Raw genomic sequence first — 12,146 nt, 5'->3', positions numbered from 1 at the left:
GGCCGGTAGAGACAAACAGGGGCCGGTAGAGACACACACAGGGGCAGGGAGAGACACAGGGGCTGGTAGAGACACACAGGGGCAGGGAGACACACACAGGGGCTGGCAGAGACACACAGGGGCCGGTAGAAACACACAGGGGCAGGGAGACACACACAGGGGCAGGGAGACACACACAGGGGCAGGCAGAGACACAGGGGCAGGCAGAGACACACAGGGGCAGGCAGAGACACACAGGGGCAGGCAGAGACACACAGGGGCAGGGAGACACACACAGGGGCTGGCAGAGACACACAGGGGCCGGTAGAGACACACAGGGGCCGGTAGAGACACACAGGGGCTGGCAGAGACACACAGGGGCAGAGAGAGACACAGGGGTTACCAACAGTTACCCTGACGATGATCCTCTCCGAGACTTGGGCTGCCACAGTGAAGCTCTGATTGCGACTCTGAGCCTGGAGAGCCACGACCAGCATGAAGTACCTGCAAGAGCAAGACATTCTGTCACACGCACTGGGCTGGGCAGTGTGTATGACCTGTTATTACCTCTGATCAGGAAAGGACATCGTGTATTACCCTGTTATTACCTCTAGTCAAGAAAGGGCAGTGTGTATGACCTGTTAGTACCTCTGATCAGGAAAGGGGTGTGTATTAAACCTGTTATTACCTCTGGTAAGGGCTGGACAGTATGTATTAATGTGTTATTATGTCCAGTCAGGGCTGGGCAGTGTGTAGTTCTGTGTTCTGATCTCTGGTCAGGGCTGGGCAGTGTGTATTTCTGTGTTATGATCTCTGGTCAGGGCTGGGCAGTGTGTATTTCTGTGTTATGATCTCCGGTCAGGGCTGGGCAGTGTGTATTTCTGTGTTCTTACCTCTGGTCAGGGCTGGGCAGTGTGTATTTCTGTGTTATGATCTCCGGTCAGGGCTGGGCAGTGTGTATTTCTGTGTTATGATCTCCGGTCAGGGCTGGGCAGTGTGTATTTCTGTGTTCTTACCTCTGGTCAGGGCTGGGCAGTGTGTATTTCTGTGTTATGATCTCCGGTCAGGGCTGGGCAGTGTGTATTTCTGTGTTATGATCTCCGGTCAGGGCTGGGCAGTGTGTATTTCTGTGTTCTTACCTCTGGTCAGGGCTGGGCAGTGTGTATTTCTGTGTTATGATCTCCGGTCAGGGCTGGGCAGTGTGTATTTCTGTGTTCTTACCTCTGGTCAGGGCTGGGCAGTGTGTATTTTTGTGTTATGATCTCCGGTCAGGGCTGGGCAGTGTGTATTTCTGTGTTATGATCTCTGGTCAGGGCTGGGCAGTGTGTATTTCTGTGTTATGATCTCCCGTCAGGGCTGGGCAGTGTGTATTTCTGTGTTCTTACCTCTGGTCAGGGCTGGGCAGTGTGTATTTTTGTGTTATGATCTCCGGTCAGGGCTGGGCAGTGTGTATTTCTGTGTTCTTACCTCTGGTCAGGGTTGGGTTTTCCTTTCTTCCTCATGTTATTGGCTGTCGTCTCACTGAAGTGCAGTCGCCCGACTGTCACCTTGGTCACCTGCTCCGGGGGGACTGACACCCTGGAAAACACTTATCACTGTGACTCTGGCTTTGTCCCCCCTCTGTGTCACTGTCTCTCAATGTCCTCGTCTGCCTCACTCTCCCTCACTGTCCTCCCTCTGCCTCACTCTCCCTCACTGTCCTCGTCTGCCTCACTCTCCCTCACTGTCCTCGTCTGCCTCACTCTCCCTCACTGTCCTCCCTCTGCCTCACTCTCCCTCACTGTCCTCGTCTGCCTCACTCTCCCTCACTGTCCTCCCTCTGCCTCACTCTCCCTCACTGTCCTCGTCTGCCTCACTCTCCCTCACTGTCCTCCCTCTGCCTCACTGTCCTCGTCTGCCTCACTCTCCCTCACTGTCCCCCCTCTGCCTCACTCTCCCTCACTGTCCCCCCTCTACCTCACTCTCTCTCACTGTCCCCCCTCTGCCTCACTCTCCCTCACTGTCCCCGCTCTGCCTCACTCTCCCTCACTGTCCCCGCTCTGCCTCACTCTCCCTCAATGTCCTCGTCTGCCTCACTCTCTCTCACTGTCCCCCCTCTGCCTCACTCTCCCTCACTGTCCCCCCTCTGCCTCACTCTCCCTCACTGTCCTCGTCTGCCTCACTCTTCCTCACTGTCCTCCCTCTGCCTCACTCTCCCTCACTGTCCCCGCTCTGCCTCACTCTCCCTCACTGTCCTCCCTCTGCCTCACTCTCCCTCACTGTCCCCGCTCTGCCTCACTCTCCCTCACTGTCCTCCCTCTGCCTCACTCCCTCACTGTCCCCGCTCTGCCTCACTCTCTCTCACTGTCCCCCCTCTGCCTCACTCTCCCTCACTGTCCCCCCTCTGCCTCACTCTCTCTCACTGTCCCCCCTCTGCCTCACTCTCCCTCACTGTCCCCCCTCTGCCTCACTCTCCCTCACTGTCCCCCCTCTGCCTCACTCTCTCTCACTGTTCCCCCTCTGCCTCACTCTCCCTCACTGTCCCCCATCTGCCTCGGGAGACTGCTGGTTGCTGAAAGAAGCCTTAGCATCAGCTTTCACAACACAGCTGGGTGGCTTGTTCCACGCCCCCACTACCTCGAGTGTAAAGAATTGCCCTCAGTTCTAATTTTTACATGCATTTCCACACAGTTTCCACCCACGTGCTCTGGCTCACTGTGGACTGTGGAGAAGTGCTGAGGTTTGAGTCTTTCAACGACGCTGAGGATTCTGTTCACACGCGCTCCTCTGGGTCTCTGCCCCTGCCCTCCCTGACTGCCCCTCCGTCCTGCGCCACACTCTCGCTCTCCTGCCCCTCTGCCCCGGGGCGCCCAGGCCCGCTCACTCACAGGACGGGCTTGAAGGGTCTCTTGCTGCGGTCTGACTGGGACTGCTCGATGTTGATACACTGGTTCATGGCTTCAAGCTGCAACACAGCGACACATGAAGTCAGTCAGCGAGTACATCGATGTGTCTGTTTGTTTTCAAGCCAGCAGGGGGCAGTGTGCCTCTATCTCCCTCTCACCTTCACTCCGTTCAGTTTGAGGTAGAAACAGTCTATTGGCTGCAGCCCTTCGCTGGTCTTGACGTATTTGGGGTCTCCCAGCATGCCGACGTACACTGTGACCTGGAAGTGGTTCTTCTTCTGGCAGACAAAGGAGTCATCGGCCACCGAGAAATTAAACCCCTTATCGGCGTCAACGCGATAGGTGGGCATGGGACTGAGAGAGAGAGAGGGGTTAATACAGACACACTGACTGGACACTCCAGTACATTAACACTGCACTGAGAGAGAGAGGGGTTCATACAGACACACTGACTGGACACTCCAGTACATTAACACTGAGAGAGAGAGGGGTTCATACAGACACACTGACTGGACACTCCAGTACATTAACACTGCACTGAGAGAGAGGGGTTCATACAGACACACTGACTGGACACTCCAGTACATTAACACTGCACTGAGAGAGAGAGGGGTTCATACAGACACACTGACTGGACACTCCAGTACATTAACACTGATCTGAGAGAGAGGGGTTCATACAGACACACTGACTGGACACTCCAGTACATTAACACTGCACTGAGAGAGAGAGGGGTTAATACAGACACACTGACTGGACACTCCAGTACATTAACACTGCACTGAGAGAGAGAGGGGTTAATACAGACACACTGACTGGACACTCCAGTACATTAACACTGCACTGAGAGAGAGGGGGGTTAATACACACACACTGACTGGACACTCCAGTACATTAACACTGCACTGAGAGAGAGGGGTTCATACAGACACACTGACTGGACACTCCAGTACATTAACACTGCACTGAGAGAGAGGGGTTAATACACACACACTGACTGGACACTCCAGTACATTAACACTGATCTGAGAGAGAGGGGTTCATACAGACACACTGACTGGACACTCCAGGTCATGAACACTGCACTGAGAGAGAGGGGTTCATACAGACACACTGACTGGACACTCCAGTACATGAACACTGCACTGAGAGAGAGGGGTTCATACAGACACACTGACTGGACACTCCAGTACATTAACACTGCACTGAGAGAGAGAGGGGTTCATACAGACACACTGACTGGACACTCCAGTACATTAACACTGCACTGAGAGAGAGGGGGGTTAATACACACACACTGACTGGACACTCCAGTACATTAACACTGCACTGAGAGAGAGGGGTTCATACAGACACACTGACTGGACACTCCAGTACATTAACACTGCACTGAGAGAGAGGGGTTAATACACACACACTGACTGGACACTCCAGTACATTAACACTGATCTGAGAGAGAGGGGTTCATACAGACACACTGACTGGACACTCCAGGTCATGAACACTGCACTGAGAGAGAGGGGTTCATACAGACACACTGACTGGACACTCCAGTACATGAACACTGCACTGAGAGAGAGGGGTTCATACAGACACACTGACTGGACACTCCAGTACATGAACACTGAGAGAGAGAGGGGTTAATACAGACACACTGACTGGACACTCCAGTACATAAACACTGCACTGAGAGAGAGGGGTTCATACAGACACACTGACTGGACACTCCAGTACATTAACACTGATCTGAGAGAGAGGGGTTCATACAGACACACTGACTGGACACTCCAGTACATTAACACTGCACTGAGAGAGAGGGGTTAATACAGACACACTGACTGGACACTCCAGGTCATGAACACTGCACTGAGAGAGAGGGGTTCATACAGACACACTGACTGGACACTCCAGTACATGAACACTGCACTGAAAGAGAGGGGTTCATACAGACACACTGACTGGACACTCCAGTACATTAACACTGCACTGAGAGAGAGAGGGGTTAATACAGACACACTGACTGGACACTCCAGTACATTAACACTGCACTGAGAGAGAGAGGGGTTCATACAGACACACTGACTGGACACTCCAGTACATTAACACTGATCTGAGAGAGAGGGGTTCATACAGACACACTGACTGGACACTCCAGTACATGAACACTGATCTGAGAGAGAGGGGTTAATACAGACACACTGACTGGACACTCCAGTACATTAACACTGCACTGAGAGAGAGGGGTTCATACAGACACACTGACTGGACACTCCAGTACATTAACACTGCACTGAGAGAGAGGGGTTCATACAGACACACTGACTGGACACTCCAGTACATGAACACTGCACTGAGAGAGAGAGGGGTTAATACAGGCACACTGACTGGACACTCCAGTACATTAACACTGCACTGAGAGAGAGGGGTTCATACAGACACACTGACTGGACACTCCAGTACATTAACATTGAGAGAGAGGGATTAATAAAGACACACTGACTGGACACTCCAGTACATTAACACTGCACTGAGAGAGAGGGGTTCATACAGACACACTGACTGGACACTCCAGTACATTAACACTGAGAGAGAGGGGTTAATACAAACACACTGACTGGACACTACAGTACATTAACACTGCACTGAGAGAGAGAGGTTCATACAGACACACTGACTGGACACTCCAGTACATGAACACTGCACTGAGAGAGAGGGGTTAATACACACACACTGACTGGACACTCCAGTACATTAACACTGCACTGAGAGAGAGAGGGGTTCATACAGACACACTGACTGGACACTCCAGTACATTAACACTGCACTGAGAGAGAGAGGGGTTCATACAGACACACTGACTGGACACTCCAGTACACTAACACTGCACTGAGAGAGAGGGGTTCATACAGACACACTGACTGGACACTCCAGTACATTAACACTGCACTGAGAGAGAGAGGGGTTAATACACACACACTGACTGGACACTCCAGTACATGAACACTGCACTGAGAGAGAGAGGGGTTCATACAGACACACTGACTGGACACTCCAGTACACTAACACTGCACTGAGAGAGAGGGGTTCATACAGACACACTGACTGGACACTCCAGTACATTAACACTGCACTGAGAGAGAGAGGGGTTCATACAGACACACTGACTGGACACTCCAGTACATTAACACTGCACTGAGAGAGAGAGAGGGGTTCATACAGACACACTGACTGGACACTCCAGTACATTAACACTGCACTGAGAGAGAGAGAGGGGTTCATACAGACACACTGACTGGACACTCCAGTACATTAACACTGCACTGAGAGAGAGAGGGGTTAATACAGACACACTGACTGGACACTCCAGTATATTAACACTGCACTGAGAGAGAGGGGTTCATACAGACACACTGACTGGACACTCCAGTATATTAACACTGCACTGAGAGAGAGAGGGGTTCGTACAGACACACTGCCTGGACACTCCAGTACATTAACACTGCACTGAGAGAGAGAGGGGTTCATACAGACACACTGACTGGACACTCCAGTACATTAACACTGCACTGAGAGAGAGAGGGGTTCATACAGACACACTGACTGGACACTCCAGTACATTAACACTGCACTGAGAGAGAGAGGGGTTAATACAGACACACTGACTGGACACTCCAGTACATGAACACTGCACTGAGAGAGAGAGGGGTTCATACAGACACACTGACTGGACACTCCAGTACATTAACACTGCACTGAGAGAGAGAGGGGTTAATACAGACACACTGACTGGACACTCCAGTACATTAACACTGCACTGAGAGAGAGAGGGGTTCATACAGACACACTGACTGGACACTCCAGTACATTAACACTGCACTGAGAGTGAGAGGGGTTCATACAGAGACACTGACTGGACACTCCAGTACATTAACACTGCACTGAGAGAGAGGGGTTAATACAGACACACTGACTGGACACTCCAGTACATTAACACTGCACTGAGAGAGAGGGGTTCATACAGACACACTGACTGGACACTCCAGTACATTAACACTGCACTGAGAGTGAGAGGGGTTCATACAGACACACTGACTGGACACTCCAGTACATTAACACTGCACTGAGAGAGAGGGGTTCATACAGACACACTGACTGGACACTCCAGTACATTAACACTGCACTGAGAGAGGGGTTCATACACACACACTGACTGGAGGAGGGAGAGAAGGACAGACAGTGAGTGTGCACCAGTACAGCTCTGTATTGCTGTGTCCACACTGTGGGTCAGCCCTGCCCCACTCCAGAGCCCACAGTGGACACTGGGGGGCGCAGACTGTGGCTCAGTCCCTCTGCCTCTCCTGACTTCACTGGCACAGGAAGATGTTTTCCACTTTCTCAGGAACGTTCCCCACCCCCTCCACCTCTCCCTCAGCCGAAACTGCAGGCCGTCTCCCACACACAGCTCACCTCTCAGGAATTCACCACCCCTCCGCGCTCCGAGGCGCTGTGCTGATGGGCTCCTGCACAGCGTCTCCTGCCGCTGCCCCTCCCCTGCTGCCCTCCCCACTCCCAGCGTCTCCTCTCCCCTGCTGCGCTCCCCACTCCCAGCGTCTCCTCTCTCCTGCTGCCCTCACACTCCCAGCGTCTCCTCTCTCCTGCCCTCCCCACTCCCAGCGTCTCCTCTCCCCTGCTGCGCTCCCCACTCCCAGCTTCTCCTCTCTCCTGCTGCCCTCCCCACTCCCAGCGTCTCCTCTCTCCTGCTGCCCTCCCCACTCCCAGCGTCTCCTCTCTCCTGCTGCCCTCCCCACTCCCAGCGTCTCCTCTCTCCTGCTGCCCTCCCCACTCCCAGCTTCTCCTCTCTCCTGCTGCCCTCCCCACTCCCAGCGTCTCCTCTCTCCTGCCCTCCCCACTCCCAGCGTCTCCTCTCCCCTGCTGCCCTCCCCACTCCCAGCTTCTCCTCTCTCCTGCCCTCCCCACTCCCAGCGTCTCCTCTCTCCTGCCCTCCCCACTCCCAGCGTCTCCTCTCCCCTGCTGCCCTCCCCACTCCCAGCTTCTCCTCTCTCCTGCCCTCCCCACTCCCAGCGTCTCCTCTCTCCTGCCCTCCCCACTCCCAGCGTCTCCTCTCTCCTGCCCTCCCCACTCCCAGCTTCTCCTCTCCTGCTGCCCTCCCCACTCCCAGCGTCTCCTCTCCTGCTGCCCTCCCCACTCCCAGCGTCTCCTCTCCCCTGCTGCCCTCCCCACTCCCAGCGTCTCCTCTCCCCTGCTGCCCTCCCCACTCCCAGCGTCTCCTCTCTCCTGCCCTCCCCACTCCCAGCTTCTCCTCTCCTGCTGCCCTCCCCACTCCCAGCGTCTCCTCTCTCCTGCTGCCCTCCCCACTCCCAGCGTCTCGTCTCCCCTGCTGCCCTCCCCACTCCCAGCTTCTCCTCTCTCCTGCTGCCCTCCCCACTCCCAGCTTCTCCTCTCTCCTGCTGCCACCCCCACTCCCAGCGTCTCCTCTCTCCTGCCCTCCCCACTCCCAGCGTCTCCTCTCCCCTGCTGCCCTCCCCACTCCCAGCTTCTCCTCTCTCCTGCTGCCCTCCCCACTCCCAGCTTCTCCTCTCTCCTGCTGCCACCCCCACTCCCAGCGTCTCCTCTCTCCTGCCTCCCTCCCCACTCCCAGCGTCTCCTCTCTCCTGCTGCCCTCCCCACTCCCAGCGTCTCCTCTCCCCTGCTGCGCTCCCCACTCCCAGCGTCTCCTCTCTCCTGCTGCCCTCACACTCCCAGCGTCTCCTCTCCCCTGCTGCCCTCCCCACTCCCAGCGTCTCCTCTCTCCTGCTGCCCTCCCCACTCCCAGCGTCTCCTCTCCCCTGCTGCCCTCCCCACTCCCAGCTTCTCCTCTCTCCTGCTGCCCTCCCCACTCCCAGCGTCTCCTCTCTCCTGCCCTCCCCACTCCCAGCTTCTCCTCTCTCCTGCCCTCCCCACTCCCAGCGTCTCCTCTCTCCTGCTGCCCTCCCACTCCCAGCTTCTCCTCTCTCCTGCTGCCCCCCCACTCCCAGCGTCTCCTCTCTCCTGCCCTCCCCACTCCCAGCTTCTCCTCTCTCCTGCTGCCCTCTCCACTCCCAGCGTCTCCTCTCCCCTGCTGCCCTCCCCACTCCCAGCGTCTCCTCTCCTGCTGCCCTCCCCACTCCCAGCGTCTCCTCTCTCCTGCTGCCCTCCCCACTCCCAGCGTCTCCTCTCCCCTGCTGCCCTCCCCACTCCCAGCGTCTCCTCTCCTGCTGCCCTCCCCACTCCCAGCGTCTCCTCTCCTGCTGCCCTCTCCACTCCCAGCGTCTCCTCTCTCCTGCTGCCCTCCCCACTCCCAGCGTCTCCTCTCTCCTGCCCTCCCCACTCCCAGCGTCTCCTCTCTCCTGCCCTCCCCACTCCCAGCGTCTCCTCTCCTGCCTCCCTCCCCACTCCCAGCTTCTCCTCTCTCCTGCTGCCCTCTCCACTCCCAGCATCTCCTCTCCCCTGCTGCCCTCCCCACTCCCAGCGTCTCCTCTCCTGCTGCCCTCCCAAATCCCAGCGTCTCCTCTCCCCTGCCCTCCCCACTCCCAGCGTCTCCTCTCTCCTGCTGCCCTCCCCACTCCCAGCGTCTCCTCTCTCCTGCCCTCCCCACTCCCAGCTTCTCCTCTCCCCTGCTGCCCTCCCCACTGCCAGCTTCTCCTCTCTCCTGCTGCCCTCCCCACTCCCAGCGTCTCCTCTCCTGCTGCCCTCCCAAATCCCAGCGTCTCCTCTCCCCTGCCCTCCCCACTCCCAGCGTCTCCTCTCTCCTGCTGCCCTCCCCACTCCCAGCGTCTCCTCTCTCCTGCCCTCCCCACTCCCAGCTTCTCCTCTCCCCTGCTGCCCTCCCCACTGCCAGCTTCTCCTCTCTCCTGCTGCCCTCCCCACTCCCAGCTTCTCCTCTCTCCTGCCCTCCCCACTCCCAGCTTCTCCTCTCTCCTGCCCTCCCCACTCCCAGCGTCTCCTCTCTCCTGCTGCCCTCCCCACTCCCAGCTTCTCCTCTCTCCTGCCCTCCCCACTCCCAGCGTCTCCTCTCTCCTGCTGCCCTCCCCACTCCCAGCGTCTCCTCTCTCCTGCCCTCCCCACTCCCAGCGTCTCCTCTCTCCTGCTGCCCTCTCCACTCCCAGCTTCTCCTCTCTCCTGCTGCCCTCTCCACTCCCAGCGTCTCCTCTCTCCTGCTGCCCTCCCCACTCCCAGCGTCTCCTCTCTCCTGCTGCCCTCTCCACTCCCAGCGTCTCCTCTCTCCTGCTGCCCTCTCCACTCCCAGCTTCTCCTCTCTCCTGCTGCCCTCTCCACTCCCAGCGTCTCCTCTCTCCTGCTGCCCTCCCCACTCCCAGCGTCTCCTCTCTCCTGCTGCCCTCTCCACTCCCAGCTTCTCCTCTCTCTCTGCTGTCCTATTTCCTGTCTCCCCGCTGTCCCGTGTCCTCCACCAGGGTGGCGCCCCTCTCTCCCTGTGCTGCTCCCCTGTCTCCCCCCTGCCCTGTCCTGTGTCCCCCTCTCTCCCCCCTGCCCTGTCCTGTGTCCCCCTCTCCCCCTTGTCCTGTCCTGTGTCCCCCTCTCCCCCCTGTCCTGTCTTGTGTCCCCCTCTCTCCCCCCTGTCCTGTCTCCCCCTCTCTCCCTGTGCTGCTCCTCTCTCTCCCCCCTGCCCTGTCCTGTGTCCCCCTCTCCCCCCTGCCCTGTCCTGTGTCCCCCTCTCTCCCTGCCCTGTCCTGTGTCCCCCTCTCTCCCCCCTGTCCTGTCCTGTGTCCCCCTCTCTCCCTGCCCTGTACTGTTCTGTGTCCTCCACCAGGGCGCCGCCCCTCTCCCCTGCGCTGCTCCCCAGGAGGATTGCTGGACACTCACAGCTCTTTGCAGTTGGCGTCGTACAGGGGAGTCCACTTGTTCTGCTGATGGGGCTGCCACTTTATGCACTGGTAATTAGGGTCCAGATAGGAGCTGTCCCCGTCCTGCATCAGCCCTGTGGAGACACAGATTGGCAGTGCAGCTGTAGTGCTCCAGGTGTGCCCGAAGGCTATGTGTAACTGCAGAGATCGGTGCGAGTATTAATATAATACTGCATCTGTGGCTGGAAGGTTGCCGGTTCACATCCCACAGCCGGCAGAGGAATCCTACTCTGTTGGGCCCCTGAGCAAGGGCCTGAACCCCAACTGCTCCAGGGGTGCTGTATAAATGGCTGACCCTGCGCTCTGACCCCCAGCTTCTCTCCCTGTCTGTGTCTCATGGAGAGCAAGCTGGGGTCTGTGAAAAGACACATTCCTCATGCAAGAAATTGTATAGGGCCAATAAAGTGATCTTATCTGATCTTATCTCTCTCTTATCTTATAGGGGAGTAGAGCTCTATGAGTATTAATGTAGGAGTGCAGACCTGTGTGAGTATTAATGTAGGGGCGCAAACCTGTGGAGTATTAACGTAGGGGTGCAGAGCTGTGGAGTATTAATGTGGGAGTGCAGACCTGTGTGAGTATTAATGTAGGAGTGCAGACCTGCGTGAGTATTAATGTGAGAGTGCAGACCTGTGTGAGTATTAACGTAGGGGTTCAGACCTGCATGGGCGTCAATGTAGAGACGCAGACTTGTGTGGGTATTAATGTAGGGGCGCAGACCTGCGTGAGTATTAATGTAGGAGTGCAGACCTGCGTGAGTATTAATGTGGGAGTGCAGACCTGCGTGAGTATTAATGTGGGAGTGCAGACCTGTGTGAGTATTAACGTAGGGGTTCAGACCTGCATGAGCGTCAATGTAGAGACGCAGACTTGTGTGAGTATTAATGTAGGGGTGCAGACCTGTGTGAGTGTTAACGTAGGGGCTCAGACCTGCATGAGTATTAATGTAGGAGTGCAGACCTGTGTGAGTATCAATGTAGGGACGGAGACCTGCGTGAGTATTAATATAGAGATGCAGACTTGTGCAAATATTAATATAGGAGTGCAGGCCTGCGTGAGTATTAACGTAGGAGTGCAAACCTGTGTGAGTATTAATGTAGGAGTGCAGACCTGTGTGAGTATTAATGTAGGGGTGTAGAGCTGTGGAGTATTAATGTAGGAGTGCAGACCTGTGTGAGTATTGATGTAGGAGCTCAGAGCTGTGGAGTATTAACGTAGGGGCTCAGCCCTGTGTGTTATATCTCGTGGCCTGAGCTGGCCAGGTGTGATGAGCTCACCTGGCTCCTGCTTGATGATGCCGGACAGGATCTGCGCGTTGAGCGTGCTTGGGGGGGAGTCCGAGTGCTTCCTCTTCTTGGCCTGGTGCACCGGGATCCCCCTG

At 56.3% G+C, this 12,146-nt stretch overlaps 1 protein-coding gene across 9 annotated transcripts in view; it reads right to left on the bottom strand.

Annotated features, from left to right (window-relative positions):
• Window positions 1-12,146, bottom strand: part of myrf (myelin regulatory factor) — a 73,873-nt gene that overhangs the window by 21,000 nt on the left and 40,727 nt on the right. For all 9 annotated transcript variants that reach the window (XM_069181441.1, XM_069181434.1, XM_069181435.1 and 6 more), the window contains exons 6-11: window positions 12,043-12,143; window positions 10,725-10,839; window positions 3,023-3,218; window positions 2,847-2,923; window positions 1,447-1,557; window positions 393-483 (exon numbers count right to left, since the gene is read on the bottom strand). In XM_069181441.1, coding sequence (XP_069037542.1) covers window positions 393-483; window positions 1,447-1,557; window positions 2,847-2,923; window positions 3,023-3,218; window positions 10,725-10,839; window positions 12,043-12,143 — 691 coding nt within the window. The remainder of the gene's footprint in view (window positions 1-392; window positions 484-1,446; window positions 1,558-2,846; window positions 2,924-3,022; window positions 3,219-10,724; window positions 10,840-12,042; window positions 12,144-12,146) is intronic.

Source organism: Lepisosteus oculatus, chromosome 21 (genome assembly GCF_040954835.1).
Source record: "Lepisosteus oculatus isolate fLepOcu1 chromosome 21, fLepOcu1.hap2, whole genome shotgun sequence".
Lineage (NCBI taxonomy): Eukaryota > Metazoa > Chordata > Actinopteri > Semionotiformes > Lepisosteidae > Lepisosteus > Lepisosteus oculatus.
Note: the sequence above shows the minus strand (reverse complement) of the source record. Positions and strands in the feature narration are given on the sequence as shown.